The sequence below is a fragment of the Panulirus ornatus genome, chromosome 65 (assembly GCF_036320965.1).
Source record: "Panulirus ornatus isolate Po-2019 chromosome 65, ASM3632096v1, whole genome shotgun sequence".
Taxonomy (NCBI): domain Eukaryota; kingdom Metazoa; phylum Arthropoda; class Malacostraca; order Decapoda; family Palinuridae; genus Panulirus; species Panulirus ornatus.
In genome coordinates this window covers 5,828,028-5,847,991 of record NC_092288.1, presented here as the reverse complement: position 1 = coordinate 5,847,991, position 19,964 = coordinate 5,828,028, and the positions used below count along the sequence as shown (strand labels likewise).

Sequence of the window (19,964 nt, the reverse complement as noted above, 5' to 3'; positions counted from 1 at the left end):
AGATAGAGGGGCGCACTGGCGCATACAATTGCTGGCGAATACGACACAATGGTCTTCATTACTGTGTATTGAAACTAATTTCAGATCTTGTTCAAACATCAGTTACATTGTCTTTTGAGATACGTTTCAAACTTAATTAGATTGATTGATTTTCGAAACGTTAGAAGAAATACCATGTCCTAATTTGAGAGACAAAGACTTTTGATAGCATTAAGGTTAAACTATAATGACTAAACGTACCAAGATATCTTCCCATAATTTCTGATGTATGGCTCCCATTAGCCATGACATGACTATTCTTACAGTAGCATTTTTACAGCACATGGTATTTTACTGAATCCTGACTAATGTTCCTACGTATGCTATGATATTCTTGCTATAAAGTTCAACCATGAGTGGCTTATCTGTACAGTGTTATCTCCTTATCAGATGGTGTCCAAACAAATGTTTGATGGAAGTCTGAATGGAGTGTTAAGTAACCCCCTTATATATCAATTTTTCATTATGACATGGATTCGCTTCGGGGAGGCTTTCCAAACATTATCCTCTAAGGACATGAGGTTCAGTTGCTAAAGAATTGCTTCTTCACAATGCAATGAACTTTCCTCTTTATTAAGGACTTGTTTCAATATAAAGAGAACCCCCAAGCTGTGTTAACGCCATAAACCTTATGGGAATTTACGCAGTTCACGGTAGCTGGTGTGGGTGTGGTTTGCACCAACTGTATTCATCATAATACCCTTAAGGCAGTGGCATCTATGGAGGCCCATGTTTTGTTAATTACTGATGCACGAGTTATTATGAAGTTAATATTTTCCTTTCATATTTGGTTAGCTTTTCCCGCAATGTCGAGAGAACGCCAGGAACAAGGGAGGAACGGACTCATTCGTTCTCATCTATTCTCTAGTTGTCACGTACGATTTATCAATAAAATTTAAACAAAACTACAAAACAGAAAGCTGGTTGTCAAGAAATTTTAATTATGTCTACATATTCATTATTTACAGCGTTATGGATATATCTATTTCAGATACTGAATAACAGCGCCACTGATAAGGAAAGAAATGGATAATACTGACAAGTCATTGTGAGTACGTATTTTTCAATACCATTAAATAAATGTTATTATATAATGGGTTTGAGAAAATTTTCAGTAGGTATGGCATCTGATTGTCACTAATTTGAAACTACTTAAAAAATCACATAAAAACCAACTATGATTTAAAACTGTTTTTCTATTGATATATATAGGACTTTACGGACTACAGGGAATAAAATACATCATATCTACAAAATTCCACACTCATAGACCGTTCAATAACTAGTATTATTTATGCAATTAACAGGATTTTCAATCAGCTTCAATGATAAACATGTACGTCATTGGTGACGTCATAGGTGTTGCCATCTTGGGCTTCCTTATTATCTTAACGTACACAAATATTTCCTTGTCAGCAAAATTTGGTCGAGGTGGAATTATTGGCCTAGTCTTCTGCTCAGGAGACTGAGAATTCCTGTCACACTGCATACTCCAGGTATTTTAACGAAGGAGAATGTTTCTGTTGGTAAAAATGAGTGTTAAACGTTGCTATTATTGACAGATATGAACTAAATTACATTTGCATGAGGGACTTTCACTTGGTGGTGGACGAGGAAACTAGGACTGTTCATGACAAGCTTTGGTGGTGTTCTGTTTCTCTGATTGCTTGATCTTTCATTCCCTTGACTCTCGTTCCTGTGGAATGGCTCAGGTGCAAACACCTTCATTTCACTGTACTAATGTCATGGATTAAAGTAGATGGACGGAGTGCTACCGGCACCATAGTCCTCCTCTCCCTGTCAGGACAAGTCGCCACACAGAACAATGTGTAATGGGGAGCAATTGAGGCCATTACTTATCCTCTAACCACCTAACCTCATCCTTATCTTTAACCTTTCCACCAATGTCCCATCGATCTGGCTAGTTCATCACATATGATAAAAATCTTATCAGTAGAACCTTTACAGTAGTAGAAGAGCACAGCAGTGCATTAAATAATTTTCGTTTAGGTTTTTAGGATTGGTACTGGTCATCATTTGATATTTAACAACTAACAACATACTAACCCCAGAATAAAGTAAGTTTGTATTTAAGCCCAGCACATTATAGTTATTTCGTCACCATTGCCTCATCACTTGTTTACAGATTACCTAGATTTACTGATTACTTTGTCCTCACTTGAATCAAGCAATTCTATCATGATAAATCTATTAGAGATACGTCTGGTTTATCTAATATTACTCGTAATCAGATGTGCACAGCTGTACGCAGCATGAGTGTATGTAAGGCTAGTGCCTTAGACAACCTTTCTGCTACATTTAGAAATGATTGTTCTTTGATAATTGCCTCTCCTCTTGCTAATATTATATGTTTACCTCTTATTGCTGGTAACATACTTGAACTGAGATGTCTAAGGATGTGCCTTCATACAAAAAAGAAGAGTAAAACTGATGCTCGTAACTAGAGGCCTATGTGTTCAAACATAGTGTGATTAGTATTTGTGTTATAGGGAGAGAGTTTTACGTTTATGTTTACCCGTCTCTTAACCTTGTATATATCTAGTTGTTACTCTTATGTACGTATGCACACACACACACCCTACCTTATGCCAGGTACCCATTGTATCGACCAGTTAGATGCATGGCTTGCAGAACATAGTCAGTTGTATGAATTTCAGTCTGGATTTTAGAATGTTACATACCACTAATACATATAATTTATCCTTCAGGTTATATCCCCCTTGAATGTAATATAGGTAATTATGAGGGCTATGGTATGGTATGTTGAATCTATGAAAAGTTTTCAATACATGAAAGCTTGATGTCTCATTGTGTGAATTAGAATGTATTGGTCTTGAAGAAAATTCTGCACTTTGGTTTCAGTAATATTTAACAGATAGGACCCAGGTTATAGATATTGATGTTTCACGGAGCAAAAGGGATAATGTGTTGAGTTCCACAAAGTTCCGTATGTGGACTCGCATAAGGACAACAATGAAGTGCAAACATCTGCTCTACGAAGACAAATTGGCTCTGATGGTGTCAGGAAAGAATATATTGGTAAAAAGGGACACCTTGAGTGCAGAAATAGAATCAGGTAGTGAATGGTTTAGAAAATAAATTGTTAATGCATTGAAGTAAAAATGAGTCCATTTTTGTTTGCTTCAAAGCAACAGTTCGAATAATGTAATTGTGTAATGGAAATTAATTAAAGTCACATGTACCTTATTTGGGCATAACATTAGACCAATCATTATTGGATAATGAATTACTTGCCAAAGAGTTACCATGATTACATAATTATTTTCATTCTTTGTCAGTTCCCAGTGTCAATTATCCACCAAAAAATAAAAGTAGGAATTTCATCTTTGTATTATTATATGTGACCATCTCATTTCTTGACACCCATATTGAATAATAAAAAATAATTAAATGAAAAAAGTTAAAATTGTTCTCCAGTAAATGGCATAAATGTAAGCAAAACTATGTCAGTAAGATGCCAAAATCATTAAAAAATATATTGATAACAATATTCACAATATATAAAAGCTGCCTTTATATGTATTCTATATGTTCCAGAAAAGTTTGCAATTTTTTACCTGAAAAATAAAAATCCTTATTTTCATGATTCTTATTTTTATACTTAATCCTTCACTACATTCAAAATACCAAAGAAATTGTGAAACACTCCATAACTTTTTTTTTTTTTAAATATATATTACAAACACTGTATGTATAAACATGGTTAGTCTGCTGAAACATAAAGATCAATGTGTTACAGTGTAAAACACAGATGGCTGCATGTATGCAGATTTGGCAGTTGTTTCAAGTACATGTGGATATTCTTGAATTTTGCAGCAAAGGGAAACTTTTTTCAGTAGCTGTGGGATGAATCCAAACTTTGCACTCGGTTGGTCTAATTATTTGTTCCAATATATCTGAATTATGCAGCAAAAGGGGTTAAAAGGCTTTTATTGGATTGTTTTTATTAGTTTTAAATTGTAATGATACTGCAAAGAATAAATGAGGTAGTGAAGACTGACACTGAAACAAGCTTTCCTTTGCTCATGTGAGGCCTTAAGTGATGCCTCTGGACATTTTAAAATTTTAACTATCCATGGGAAGATGGCTAATGCTTTCCAGTTACTCTGACAATAAGTTTTATTTCTCTTCTCATATCACTGATTGTAAATACTTTTGGGAACTTTTGGCATCAATGAACATGTAATAAACATTTTATTTTTGAAGGTATACATTTTCAACAGGGAGAATGGAAAAAGATGGGACACTATGTTGGGGAGCTCAAGAGTATTACAATCCATCTCCTGGCCTTTCATTTGCTGTCATTATGCTGAATGAAGCTTTAGACAAGACTAATGTACATTATGTGAGTTCCTTGTGGCAAAAGGGTAAGTTTTTCAAAATCTTTATGAGAGGATACATTGAAAATGATGTAAAGATGTTAAAAAAAAAAAGTAATCGTGAAATGGATGATCACTTGGTCTGTTACTTGTGGAAATGCTTCTGAGAAAAAAAAATCATTCTTATGTGCATTACTTTGTAGACTCTTACACATTCTCCAAGCTTGTATTGTTTATAAAGACAGTTTCTTTCCTATAAATGCATCTGCCATTCCTTTCGTGTTGTTTTAACAATTCTCTCTCCTTTCATTCATCCCTACTCTTTCTCCTTTACATAGATTTGTTGTGTATACTCTCCGCTTATTCACATTTTGTTGAGTATACTATCCATTTATTCACAATTAGTATGTCTTATTAATGTGTTTCATTTACATAAAGTACAAGGATTTCATTCATGCTTTGAATGTTTTTCACTATAAAAGGTATTGATATGGTGTGTACAGATGAATCACTGCAAGCCTTCCACAATACACGTCAAAGTTCTTATAGAATATATAGATACAGCTGAAGAATTTGAAGTGAATTATATTCCAGTAACCATAAACACTTAATCAGAATGATATTGCATACTCTAGGAAAATAGATTGGCTGGAGTGAATGCCACTTGATTGTAATGTGTGTTTTACCTAGCTGTACTGTCCTGAAATCTACCTATGTGTAACTCAAAGACACTGCATGACGTAAGTTCCTCAGCAATTTAAGTGTGTATTCTATATGAATACAGACCATGGAAAGGTCTCTGGGGCCTGGTTGTGGATAGGGAGCTGTGATTTCAGTGCATTGCACACGACAGCCAGAGAATGGGTGTGAGCAGATGCAGCACTAAACAAATACTGTACTTCATAATATCCTTTCTAACAAGCTTTTTTATCCAACATTTTGTGAGGGCCTGTGGTTACTCTGGTGTATATTGTTCAACTCTTAGGACAGCATTCATGTGGTTATTTCAAAGTGAATTAGTTCTTATAGTTTTAATTATGATTTTTTTTCTCAGCATCTGTACGAGTGTGTACAGACGGTGCCACAAATTATTACCACAAACTTATGAGATGTGAAGACAAAGCATCTGCAACTACTGATTGTGTTGAACCTTCCTCATCTGTGATTTCTCACACTGAAACCAGTGTGTCTGAGATGTCACTTTCTCCATCAAATCCTTTGCCTGATATTATAACAGGCGACTTTGACTCCGTCAAGCCGGAGCTTCTGAAACTTTATGGCAGTTTAGGTGTTAATATCGTATCAACACCTGACCAGGATGAAACAGACTTTACTAAATCCGTGAGAGTGTTGGAGAAACATGTTGAGGAAAAAAAACTGAAGGTAAGTTTTAATCAGTTCATGGATGGAATGGCAAGGGAGGTAAAACCAAGAGTCTTAGGGCAAGGAATTGATCTACAGTATGCTGGGAGTGTGGGAGTGCAGGTGGGGGCCTCAGAAGGTGACTCAGTTGCTATTTGTGAATGATGAAGCTGACAGTAGTCTTCAAAGAGAAACTCCATATGTTGTTGCGAGTTTTATAGAGTATGTAAAAGGAGGAAGTTGAAAGATCACATGAACAAAAGTAAGGAAAATAGGTGCAGTACTGCAAAGGGGCAAGAAGGAGAGAAAAGGGTGGAGTGGAAGAGGCTTTTGTGAACTGGGATATCCCTTTGTGTCATCTACAAACTATGTATACCCCACCATAAATTATGACTCTCCTGTCTGGTCATTCTCCTAGTCAAGGGAAAATGTAACATAGCTGAAAACAAAAAACAATTTCCAAAAGTTCTAAATATGTTTAACTACATAACGTATGAAAATTTCTTCACATTTGATACAGACCCAGTTATTAGAAATAAAAGTACAAAGATTAAGGGATTATATAACAGCAGTGTAGGCAAAAGATTCTCAGCTCTACAATGGTGAACATTAATGTAGAGACTATCATTACCTTCAAAGCAAGGCTAGACAAATACTTCAAACTTGATTCTTTGCTATAAATTTCTTATCATCGTCAAAGTGTTTTAGTGTTTCCTGAACATTACTTTCCGTGGTCAACATAGCCATATTTAGTCCAGTTGTTTGGCTGCAACCAGTTACACATAGAGTCACTAATTTAAATGAAATTCAACCAAAAGCAGGTTTCTCTATGAAATTTCCTATTTTCAGTCTACTTTCAGTTAAAAGTTGTCGACAGACACATGTTCCATATCATGTTTTGATACACTACTTAGAATACCCTTGCAGCAGCTGAGGTTTGAGTTTTCTCAACTTTGTTCTATTCCATCTTTTCCTTATTTTTAATGTATAGTATGATTGTATTTTCTTTGTTGATGCCTTCCCAACCCAGAAGAGCCACCACATCAAATTGCTTCTTTGGGAACACAGCCTTGAAGCTGCAGGAGCCCATAAAAGGGATCCTGTGGGTGCATTCAGAAATCTCCTTCTGTTTAGAGCATTAAGGTCCAAGATGAAATTCAAGATTCATTGGTTCTTGAAAATGACTGACGCTGTATACATTTTCACAAATATCTGCCATTTACTTTTGACGAATGCAATTTTTCTCTAGTTTCTCTCATTTTCAAGATTTGAGTAGTTTATCTGCTACTTCTATATTTTCTAAGTATATCAGTTACTGATCCTTAGCCACAGTTAAGTACACTCGCTTTTTATTGAAAATCCTGATCTGTTGTAGATATTACCTCATCTGATATTCTTCTTGCAGATAAATCATGTGGTTATAATTGCTGGGATTCACAGTGAGCGCTTTGACCATGTCATAGCTAATATGGCCACACTGTATAAGGTAAGGGGTACATCATGGGTATGTACCTCATATCCAATTTAGTAGATCATTTTAATGGCAGTATGTTCTATATATTGGGTAGCCTGTCAGTGACACCAGCCTATATATTTGGCCTGCAAACCATCCAGCCATCTTTTGGTTGGCCAAAATTAAATGTTAGTGATCAGAGCTTCAAGACGTGTTGAAAACTTCAAAAATGGAATAAAAAAACATCAGACGTTATATATTATTCCCTGCCTAGTTTCCCTTATGGCTGTGAATAATAAGTAGCATATGATGCTTTTCTTAGCCTCTTTTATAGCACAGCAGTTTGAATTTTATGCATTTCTCAGTTACAATTGGAATATGACTAGTTTAGCAATAAGCATTCAGGATAATATAAAGTTGAATAAGCTTTGGATGATGTTTCTTAAAGTACTGATTTTCTGTAAAATCCTGATGCTTATAATCAGGCTACAAGACAATAATACTGGGCATGATGCAAGTTTGGAGTTTAGTTATCATACTGGGGGAAAACGCACAAGGACAAGAGGACATGTCCAAATAAAGTATCCCATGTTTTAACATGTTTAGGAGTAACACTTCATTTTGATGATGTGAATAGTTCTAGTACACCAGTATCTTGATATTTTTGACACAGACTTATCGGAACCTACATGTAATGAGAACTGACAAATTCTTGCTTTCAGAGTTGAATCATATGCCAAACTTAATGCAGTGTTTACTGTCATTCTAAATTGAAAAATGGAGAGTATAAGAATCAAAATGAGACATGCACTTGAGTCAACCTTTTAGATACCTTTGACAGCTCATCAGAGGTCTTAGAAAAAAATTATCATAGTGGGTTACATGTTGTTTTGACAAAAACACAACTGAAGTGACTACTATCTTGCCCTATTATATGTGAAGTGAGAAAAGTACAATGAAAGGAAACAAGAAAAATATTGAAGAGAAAAAAAATGGTTTAAAATGCAGAATTTCAAAATGTATAATGAAACTCTTATCATGGCTATATTGTAAATATAGAAAATGCAAGAGAATCAGCCATAGAGGAAGGGAGCCATAAAAGAAATATATTCCTCTTAATTTGTTTTTCATTCTTATATTATTCTGGAGTCAATTGTATGCATATATATATAGAACTGAAATGTTTTTTCAATATTATTTCAGGTAGGAACTCTTATCTCTGTACCTGTAGTAGTTCTGAGTCGAGGAAGTATATTTTGGCTACTAAGTATTGGAGACCACACCATCCAGGTAGCAGATGATGTGTTTGACCCTAAGTGGTCATGGTGTGGCCTTATACCGCTTGGACAACCATCCACTGTTTCCACGACTGGCTTGAAATGGAATTTAGGTAATAATGGCTTAGTTAGTAACACCCTTATTCTTAATTCAGATGCTGAGAAATACTACTGATGTGCTTATATATAGCTATGATAGCTCATTGACAATGTCCCTCATTGCAGCGCCGTTGTAGGACATATGGAGGGGATATCTTTTAACCCATTCGTAGCTAATTTTTGCATCACTGTCATGTCACCCACCACTTGGTACCTTGCAGTTCACAACCCAGGCTGCTGAAAAAAGAAAGCAGAATAATCAGTTAAAAAATGACAAGTGGCAAGGAAGGTCAGAAGTACATGCCCAGGAGATTTGCATATGTGCAGATCCATTTATCTCACCTTAAACATATTCATCCTAGACAAGGAAGGTTAGAAATACTAACTTATCTCACTAAAGTTATTCAGCCTATTACAGTGTACTGAATGAGCTTGTACAACACTTATTGTATGGATCAGTTCCCTCTGTAGTAATTTTGTGTTAGAGGCAGCTTAAAATGAAACTAAACATTAAGTAATGAAATTATGTATATGGAAGAAAACCAATTCTCAAAATAATCTGAAATAGTGTCTGGCTTAGGAACAGCTATGAGTGTCTAATTTAAATAGCTTGGAGAGATCGATCACATATGATCACACAGCTCACTTGTGGTGTTGCTGTAGTTCAGGAACTTAGCATTCTCTTCCTACACACATTATTACACTGGCTTACCATATAACCCAAATTCTCTAATTCAGCTCTCAAAACAGAATCACCCAGCTAAAAGAGCTGCAGTAATGCCCAGTCTGTATTTGTATAGGCACATCATAGTTACACTATTTCCTTCTCATCTTTGTTCTACTCACAGATCACCCCACCCTTAACAAATACAACACTGACAAAACATATACACATCGAAATGACCCGACAAACACTGAAAACTACCCTCCTAACCCAGTCTTAAAATGCCATCCTTCCGGACATGCACACGTCTGAAACTACATTTTCCAGACATTGACTGTACCTGTCACACTTCCTTGTCTGCAGTGTGAACACCATCCACTTCTTCAACATTACAAACCCATTATGCCCAAGATGCAACTTTCATATTGAAGATACTGAATCTGTCTGTACTCCAAAATTATCCTGCACTTGCCTCATACAGATATACACACAATATCACCACACTCCTGGACCTATGATCCTACCTGGCAGATACAGCTGGCTTCCTGAGCACTGTGGAAGCTCCACAGAAGGTGCTCTTGGGGCAGGGAGGAAAAGGTAAAGGTATATCAATATTATTTGAGAGAAGGGATATGTTGCTGAACTTTGCCCATATGTCGTTACACTGCAAGTGAAAAGTTACCTTTGGCAAGGTTGTTTTAACTACAGTAGATGAAAAGGGGTGTAGTCCCATCAAGGAATTGCTAACTTTAAAAGAATCCCTTGTTTCTCTGTTGCTGATTGTGGTACAGCCTTGAACCTGCAGGAGCCCCTTAAAAGGGGTTCAGGGTCTTCGTGAAAGATTAAAAATTATGGACATTATCAGATTCCACTTGCAAGTGGTTACACCAAGAGTGAAAATTCACCCTCAGCAATACTGTTATCATTGTCAATGGATGAAAGGGAGTGCAATCTCAATGGTGAACTTCTTACTCCAGAGGAGGAGTCCATCATTTCCTTGTCACTGTGTGATGTGCAGCATTAAAGCTGCTGGAGACCCATAAAAGCAGTCCTGAAGCTGTATAGTAACATGTACCTCATATGGCAGAAGAGTGATGCAGAGGGTGGTGGCATGGGCAGAACATCTGACCTAGGAGAGAAAGTAGTTTCAGGAAGAGGTTTGTGTAGACCAGGTGTTTCTTTTCAAGAATTCGTGTGGGAGATGTTTAAAAAGAAAGAATTTTATGTATTATTCTACACCTGGAGAAAGCATATGATAGTGTCAGTTGGGAGGCCTTGTGGAAATTGCTTTGAATATAAAGGGTAAAGTAACCAAATATAGTGTTTTTTTTGTTTTTTTTCCCCGGGGACTAAAGTTGTGTGCAAATAGTTCCGGAGGAGGTTGAGTGGTTCCCAGTGAAAGTGGGTCTGCTTGAAGGATGTCCAATGTTAATATAGGTGATTAATGTTTTTAAGTTCGTGGTGGTCAGCAGTACAAGTAAGGATTTTAGAGCAAGGGATGGGTCTACAAGAACTCTACAAAGGGGATTCAATTGTTGCTCAGTAATAATAATAATAATATCCCTGGGGATAGGGGAGAAAGAATACTTCCCACGTATTCCCTGCATGTCGTAGAAGGCGACTAAAAGGGGAGGGAGTGGGTGGCTGGAAATCCTCCCCTCTCGTTTTTTTTTAATTTTCCAAAAGAAGGAACAGAGAAGGGGGCCAGGTGAGGATTTTCCCTCTAAGGCCCAGTCCTCTGTTCTTAATGCTACCTCGCAAATGCGGGAAATGGCGAATCGTATGAAAAAAAAAAAAAAAAAAAAAAAATAATAATAATAATAATAATAGACTAAGCCAGGACATATGAAGCTACTGAAGGAAACCAATGAAAGCCTATGGGGCCTTGTGGATTGGGGGCTGTAATTCTGATGCATTGCACATGACAGCTAGGGAATGGATGCAAGTGATTAAGGCCTTCTCTTAATTTGTCCCAGGTGCTATATTGCAAATACAGGAAACAAATCTGAAAAAAAATATCTATATGAGAATAATTTATGTATGATATGCAGTATTTTCTTGTAACACAATGTTTCATCCAACAGACAACCAGGTGTTGGCATTTGGACACTTGGTGAGCACATCAAACACATATGATCCTACATGTCATGGAAAAGTCACAATCAAGACATCTCAACCTCTTCTTTGGACAATGGGTTGGAACTATGAAAAATTTTCTGGAAATTCTTCTAGCAGGAATTTTGCAGGTAATAATCCAGTCCATAAGTGCACCTAAACCTTGGTCCCATACAAGATGCCATGAAAAACACAGGATTAGTCCTAAATTCAAAATAGATAAAAAAAAATGTGTCAAATTAATAATGTCCATGATAATGACCTTGAAAGTTTTTCTTGTAAAACATGTATTAGCCATTTTCTAGTATGAGCAAAGTAAGTTTATTTAAATAATTATTCAAATGGTAAGGATGTTTTTGAATTTAATGTTATGACAACATTTATGTAGAAGAGGAATAACTTTATAAGCACTGGAATTATATTCAGAACTGTTTTTTGTCATTGGAAACCAACCTTTCATGAGTTTATGTTGGAATTTTGTTCATAAAATTACCAGATTAAATTCACATAAATAAAATAAGTGTTGTAGAGTTGTACATCAATTAGGTCTGATCAGCTTCGAAATCAGTGGTATATTAAGGACTTGGGTACCATGGGGCCAAAATATTCTACACTACTTGACAGATCTCTAAAAAATGTTATGAAACCATATATAATGTGTACAGTAAACATTTGTAAATAAAACTATACAAGCTTTACATAATCCTAAATTTCTGGTAATCGATACTGATTATGTATGCCTTCTAGAAAACCGTTGTGGTAAAAGGAGAAATACTAGAGTACATAAGACCAGTACATAAGAATTTGTGAATTTATGATCAGATAGGTACAATGGGCAACCAAAGGGCCTACTGGGCTAAGATATTGTAAAATTAATGGAAAGGTCTGTGAGGCATGGATGTATTCTTTCTCCCCTACCCCCAGGGATATATAGGGATATATAGGGGAGAAAGAATACTTCCCACGTATTCCCTGCATGTCATAGAAGGCGACTAAAAGGGGAGGGAGCGGGGGGCTGGAAATCCTCCCCTCTCGTTTTTTTTTTTTTTTTCCAAAAGAAGGAACAGAGAAGGTGGCCAAGTGAGGATATTCCCTCAAAGGCCCAGTCCTCTGTTCTTAACGCTACCTCGCTAATGTGGGAAATGGCGAATAGTTTGAAAGAAAAAAGAAAAGATATATATATATGTGGATGTGTCTTGCTTCATCTGTTTTGTGGCACTACCTTGTTAATGCGGGACATGGCGATCAAGTATTGATATGAAAAAGTGATGATTATTTAAGGAAAGTCGGAAATAATTTTCAGGCCCACCCCACAGACTACTAGGCCCTGGGCTAATTTATGTCAGATCCTCTCATTTTCAGCTCCCCCACCCCATCCCTATCCACCCAAGCTATTAGGCCCAGAGATTTTCTCAGTGCAAGGTCTTCCCCAAACTGTCAGGCCCTGGGGCCTTCCCCTTAATCATGCCACTGCTTATGCCTGTCTTGAAATGATTACAGAGAGGTAAAAGAAAGAGTTTACTCTTGTAGACTTTTTTTTCCATGAATGGTTTATCTGGTCTAATTCACTCAGCACTCATAATTACTTGCTTTTACTTTATCTCAAACTTTGGTATCCATAATGTATGGTATTTTTTGTTTCTCTTGCCCCATGATCCTATCATTACCACTTATTTTGTCTATGTAGGTCATTGCATGCAATTAAAAGAAGTACACTTTCTTTTCTCATTCAGTAGTAATCATACATGCAGAAAGCAGAGGTTTCAACAAATGGAACTAAGCCACTTTAGAGAATCTTCATTTTTGGTCTCCTGACACTGTTTTGCTAGGATGTGTATATTAAATGAAATGTGTGAATAAGATGTGCTTACGCTGCCTGCTTGATTCACTATTTGAAATCTAAAAGAAAATATCTGTAATTTCTACTATAATTTTGATCCTATAAACCCAGCACCCCTTTAGCAGGGCTGTGCCATAGTCAATACCAGGAAGGTAACAGACTCCTTTAGAGTGCGACGATCTTCCATGAGATTGTAATTCTTCTTGTACATGGACAGTGATACACCTGGTCAAAGATGACCTCACTCGAATGAGTTGAGGACTGATGTTGAATTTTCAGCAATTCATTGTATGTGTGTGTGTGTGTGTGTTGACAAAGTACCTTATAGTGTTTTGGTATTATGTACATGCTTCACTCTGCTTGAAATGTGGGTAAAAGCATATGCAGAAAAAAAAAAAAGTCAATTTTGCAGTGTATGTTGTTTTTCAGTATCAAGGAAATTAGTGCATGTTTGTAATTTAACAATGTAAGTGGTATCACGTATCCACACCTTAAAGTGGTGAAAAAACTGGACTGTAGTCTTCTCACCATTATCCAAAGAATAGTATATTTTGAAAGATTTCAGAAAGTGAATCAGTTGTTAAATGCTTGCACTGTAAGAAACAAGAGAAATGAGAACTGCAGAGGTGCCTCTGATACTGCAGTGATCAAATTTTAAGAATAAGCTTTAGAATTTAACGGAGAAATAAAAGGAAAGATGTGACAGTTTCTGTACAGTAATAATGGAACTATGGCTTATATTAAACTTTCAAGTAAGACTGTTTTGAATATAGCAAGAGAATTATTAGTAGTAGCAAAGAGAGTAAATCACCAACCTCTCACAATCATTTACAACATATTCTGTGATAATGCTGCCATAGCTCACAAACACTAGGTTACTCTACTAGTGTAAAATAACACATTCATGTGAAACATCTCATTTCATTTCTAGATTAGATATATATATTAAGAAATTCACTGTAATATTATTATTATTCATGTGATAGCTTCTAACCCTTAAATCAAGGCAAAAATATGTCCCATGAAGGATTCATGCACTTCAAAGACTAGTCTTAATTTTCAATGGAAATATTTATAAGAGTTCTAACATTTAAGTTTTATTTTGTTTTATTACCACTACAAAAAGTAGGAAATGGCACAAACATGCTTTCCATTATCTTGAAAAGCTTTGGATGCAGCTAGCTACTGCAAATGAAAATATTTTTACATACTTCATAATTAGGTACTTGTACACCTTATAATAAAAAGTGAAATATCTGTATATCACTGGATTATTCCTAATAACTGTGTTCCGAATATTTTTACTGAAAATGTTAGTCTTGGTATATGTGTGTCTTTCTCTCTCTCCCCTCGTCTTCTACTTTTGCCACTTCTCCCTTCTCTCTTGTTTCTGTTCTCTTCCTTTCTTTTCTCTGTGCTTCCGCCCCCAATCTCACCCTCCTTTTCTGTCTCTGCTTCGTCTCCCATTAAGGGAAAGGAGATACACTCATCAGCAAGCAAGCATAGCCACTACTAAATGGTTTGCTGCATCTGCCTTTTCTTAAACTGGGAAGTTCCATTTTGAAGAGAGCACATATTAAAGCTATACAAGCCACAAGAAGTTCCATCTTGTAGAGAGCAAATATTAAGTGGTACACAAGCCACAAGGAGGTACTGGACAAGCATTTGCTTGTCAGTCATAATATCAACTGGTTTTCAGTCCCTCAGAGGAAGTCTTTTGTTACCTCTGCTGTTTATTGGGACTTTGAAATTTAGTTTATTGGGCACAAATCAAATAACATCAGCATCAGAGCCAAATCTTGCATAGCCTTTTCTCAATTAGGACCATGCCAATTCTAAGTTACTCAATTTGCACCAGATGAAGTAAGTTTGCACTCCCTTCTTCCTAATTCAGAATGAGTACCCAAGCCTATGGTACAGGGAGTTCTGCACTCAAGGGGCCCCATATCTCATATCTTTCTTGTCATACAACTTTTTAAACTTGTAGATCCCGTCCAAATTCAGTTTCATTATTCAAATTATTCCATTTATCCCCTGCTCTTGTACTTTAAAAGTACTTCTTTACATCTTTTCAAAAGTTACATGCTTAATTGTTATACCCTCTGATTTTTATACAACTGCACATCAGTGATACCTTCACTCGTTCAAAACTTAAGCTTATGATCAAGTCATCCCTTACTCTTCTCTCCTCCATGGTAGACAAATTAATGGCTGTTAATCTCTCAATGTAACAGCTCTATTTCTTATACTATTTTTGTTGCCTTCCCATGGACTTTATTAGTCCTTTTTGCATCTTTACATGCAAAAACCAAGCTGTAAAGCATATTCTATTTTTTGTCTTAAGGAAATGATCAGTTTACTGAATATATCCTTATCCATGTATGTCAATTCTATTGTTTGCCAGTAGACAGACTGTGTTATATTACAATTCTCCTAAAATGGGGCTTTGGTGACAAGCTGGGTAAAATGTTGACTCCCACCTCCCTTAAACATACAGATACCTACAGCTTCTTACTTGATACAATTAATCCTATTCACATCAGTGTCTCATTTGCATTTCCTCGGAATTTTATCACCCATGTATAACCATCGTTTGCCTTAGAACACATGACTTCAAAAGTAATCTTGAATTTTTATCAGCAATAATTTTAGTCATAAAAAAAGCAACAGTAATGTTCTAATTCACATTACAATATTAACTGTGATGTTGCTGCTAGTATTAAACATCAAAGTACATCTCTTCTACACCCAGGCCACAATTAATGCAAGAATATGATTTTACTGAAACGGGTATTTGATGTTCATTCTCTTTGGCTAATACTTACATCATTACCAAAGCAGAGATTATCACACTGTCAATTTTACAAGAATCATCTATATCTTATGTCCCTAGCCAAATTAATTGCTTTGTCAATAGTTCAGTACCATGTGAGCACTAAGTCATCATCAATATTTCAATATTTTCTCTTTACTATGCATGGAAGAAGCATTATTTCATGTAAAGCAAAAATCATATATCTTGTTAAGTACTCACATACTTCACCTACATCAAGTTTTCATATTTAGTAATTACCTCCTTCCATGACAGTGTAAAGCATATACAGGGATGGAATCTAGCCAACTAATCAATGATGTCGTTAGTAGCTAATCATAATTAAGATAAAGACAAAAAGATTCTGTAAATTATTACAAAGAGGAGCAAGTGCCCTGGACATTTCCTGGAGAATGGGCAATTGACCTTCATGGCTTTTCATAAATCCCTCTCTGGTTGCAAAGTTACAATCCTACTTAAGATGCATATAGCAGAAATGGAAATATGATATACTTTGCTTATATAAAGACCAAGTAGACTACCACGAACCGTCTATGCACTACATGACAGACTTCATAAAAATGTAAAATGAAGCCACAAAGAGGACAGAATACTTGAAATCAATTTCATGATATGGATGAACTGCATGGTGATTTAGATAAAGTCTTGTCTACAGAATTGTTAAAGCGTATACACTAGAGCACAAGTGAATATAAATATTTTCAAATAAGTCGCTGGCATGATGAGAGGACATAAATTGTTCAATATTACGAAGCAGCAACAGCATTTCCATTTCCCATCACCCATGAAGATAAAACCATCTTTTCACATCATCTTACTGAAATATCCACAAAAGAAACTAATTATGAACTTCACCTGCGACATCTGCCCAAAACCATTGTTCTAGAACATATACAGAAACTACAGACTAAATATAACATCCCAGGACACCTACACTAACGACTCTCCCAGTTGTTCTATTGTAAGGGTTAAGGGTTGTAAGTGTGGTCGAACTCAGTAGTCAATGATTAGCCAAAAATTTATGAATAAATATATCCGCTATGCTCATAGCTCTCGAGCTTGTAGAAAATAGTTCATGATCTCCGGTTCATCATCCTCACTACTTGCCGTAACTTTCCAAAGATCAGACTGTAATGTTATGGCTCTGAAGCCAAAGATAAATATATTTAGACATTACTGGTAACAGGAGTCCATTCAAATGACTACAGATTCCCCTCATCATAAACGCCATTGGGAATATGATAAGGTTGATATTTGAACGTTATAGACTGAGATGCTACTTGCCGTAACATGCTACGTAAAACCCGTCATAAAACCCGTCATATGTAGTGGCTAAATAAGCCACTACATACTGTAACAAGGCAAGGAAGCCGCCATTTAACATACCAGGCTATAGATAACCCACTAAGTAACGTAACAGGGTAAGTATGCCGCTACAGAATGTAATAAGCTGTGTCAGTTTCTACATATCGTAACAGGTTAGGTAACAAATCACATACAAATAACAGGCTACGTTAATCACCAGAGGCCTCCGTGGTGACGTGGTAAGCGTTAACTGACCAACCCTCATGGGTTCCACTCCCGGGCGCGGTAATTACCTGGCTTAGGCTGGGGTGTGTAGGTGTACATATGTATACACAAAAGTAATCACATGGTGTACATGTACATACACCTGGTTATGAGACGGGGCAACACGAGTGCTAAACTCGTAATAGGGTAGTTAACCCATCACATACCCATTAAATATGCATCAAGACAAATTTCATGGTTTATCAATACCACACGGATCCCCATACATGACCAAATATCTTAAACCTACACATAATTCCCACAAATTTCAAGAATGAGGCGCGGAAACTCCCAACAGAAAATGGCCAGCCATGTTGTACTCACCTTACTTCACGATCCCTCGGCGTTCCACCTCCTCACAAAGAACGTCCAGGCAGGCGACCATGGTCCTTACGTACTCAAACACTCATTTCAACACATTTTAATCCTCTTGTAATTGAAACATACACCATAGCGTTCAGCGACATAGCCGCATGACGTCCAAAACATCTCATTAACGATTAATTAAGTATAGCTGCTGTCTTTACGTCCCACCAACACAACAGTCAGTCACCAACTGACCAGCGGTCTGAATTCTCAGTGACCAGCCCTCAAGGAAAATCTATTCAGGAAATTTCACTCCCATTTGTTTATATTTTTCCTTAACAGATGCCAAGAGTTGTACTAACGCCATCTTCTGGGTGAAGTGGTAAGTTGTAAAGGAAAACGAATTGAGGATGGTTGCATAAACTAATGAAATTCCTGAGTTTCCTTTGTAAACTTAAAATTCTTTTAAAGATATCCAGCGTTCAATTTCATGTAAACACATGTCATAGGACCGTTGTCCATTAAGATAAATATTGATATACAGAAGTTTTATTAAATAATTTTCATACACATTATCGTTATCTAGAGCAACATAAAAGTTAGCTTAGGTTTTTAGTGGTTTTACTGATTCATATGTTTCACATATTTTACCCTAATTTGCATGATCACACATTTCAAAACTTCGTACGGTGGAAGAGAAATAATTTACATCACACTCCCCAGGATAGATCACTTGAACTTAATAAAAGATGTCTATCAAAATGCATTTTTTACTCAATACTTATTTCTTTGATGTTGCATCAGAATATCACCAATATTTTTTTTTCTCAGGATTTGCATTGTAAAAGATTTCATATCACTCACAAAGACCACTAAGTGAAGCGAAATATTAAAACATCACTCGCAATATATTGAAAATTATAACCATCAACTTCCCCTTTTGAAATTGAAGGAATTTCACCTGTTTAATTCTACTATTTTTATGCAAAGCACAGCACTTCTTCCATGGACGTGGATCCAAGTACGATTTTTTCCTTTTGATTGACATTGTTAACATGCAAATAATCTTCCATTACTCAAGATATTTTTTTCCTTCTCCATTCTATATTCTCAGTAGTCTTTTTCCACTGAAACCTTTGAAAAAAGAAATAAAATCTAGGGCATTACTTACAATTTGTGAAATGTGGAAAGAATACTTAATAAACTGACTGTGGATGATATGAGAGTTATGAGTTTAAATCTGGAAGTATTTAATTGGAATGTTAAGATTAGGGAAGCTGCAATTACATGGATTTGGGTTTGTATGGCAGCATGGACATTTATGTCCTTGATGAATGATGGGAAGAAATCAATTCATGTTCTGGTGCAAGAAATTAAAGAGGTATTTGATACATTTCCAAGGACATTATTTAAAGTTTATGTAGAAAATGACTCTTTGTAAAGGTATGTGATCAAGTACCAATTCTCCTGTGGTACACGTGGAAAACCCCTGAATGATATTAAGCTGTTATAATTGAAATAAAATCTTTTATAGTACACGAGTGGTGAGGTAAATGCTGGCGCTAGTTAATGTTTTCGTGCATGGATTATGCAATCATATGAACAACGGCGAGGTGCAATGGGAATTATAAGTTACTGCAGAGCCAGTCTGTTGTACTGAAGAACAGTAGTTAGTGTTTAGTTGCTATATACTTCAGCTTAATTTTCCGTCAAACTTTGTGATTGCAACTGATCCTTTTCACATCAGTTCTCCTGTCCTAAACATCTCACTCAATATTCATGTTATAAAATCAATTTCTCTGTAGTCTGTTACCTTCAGGAACTCCCTCAAGGGAATGGCCACAGTCTCCATAGCTGATAAACTTAAGCTGCTTCTTAACCTTCTGTGCCTAACACCTTACATGTTTCTGTCAGAATATAACGTTTGTGCAGATTTTCAGAGGCTTCTAGAGACTACTACTAACTAATGCTCCTACCAATTTGCCAAAGGAAGGGCTAGGTTATAGCTCTAACACAGGAAATTATAAAGTTACGGAGAATGAGTTA

General features: G+C 36.2%; 1 protein-coding gene and 1 long non-coding RNA gene across 4 annotated transcripts; one reads left to right on the top strand and one right to left on the bottom strand.

The window, feature by feature from the left end:
* The first annotated feature begins 1,389 nt into the window (after positions 1-1,389).
* Positions 1,390-14,467, top strand: LOC139746605 (thiamine pyrophosphokinase 1-like). 3 transcript variants are annotated; one of them, XM_071658013.1, is made up of 6 exons: positions 1,390-1,535; positions 4,305-4,448; positions 5,455-5,783; positions 7,168-7,248; positions 8,419-8,605; positions 11,340-14,467. In XM_071658013.1, exons 2-6 carry the CDS (start codon positions 4,310-4,312, stop codon positions 11,528-11,530), a joined length of 927 nt encoding a protein of 308 aa, XP_071514114.1. In that variant the 5' UTR covers positions 1,390-1,535; positions 4,305-4,309; the 3' UTR covers positions 11,531-14,467. The 3 variants fall into 3 exon arrangements, with proteins under 3 accessions (XP_071514114.1, XP_071514116.1, XP_071514115.1); XM_071658014.1 differs by lacking the exon at positions 1,390-1,535 and adding an exon at positions 1,558-2,117; XM_071658015.1 differs by lacking the exon at positions 7,168-7,248.
* Positions 7,553-18,275, bottom strand: LOC139746607 (uncharacterized). Its single transcript, XR_011712177.1, has 2 exons — positions 17,937-18,275; positions 7,553-8,828 (listed from the first exon to the last, which is right to left on the bottom strand). It is a non-coding gene; the product is annotated as an uncharacterized lncRNA (long non-coding RNA).
* Positions 18,276-19,964: the final 1,689 nt, after the last annotated feature.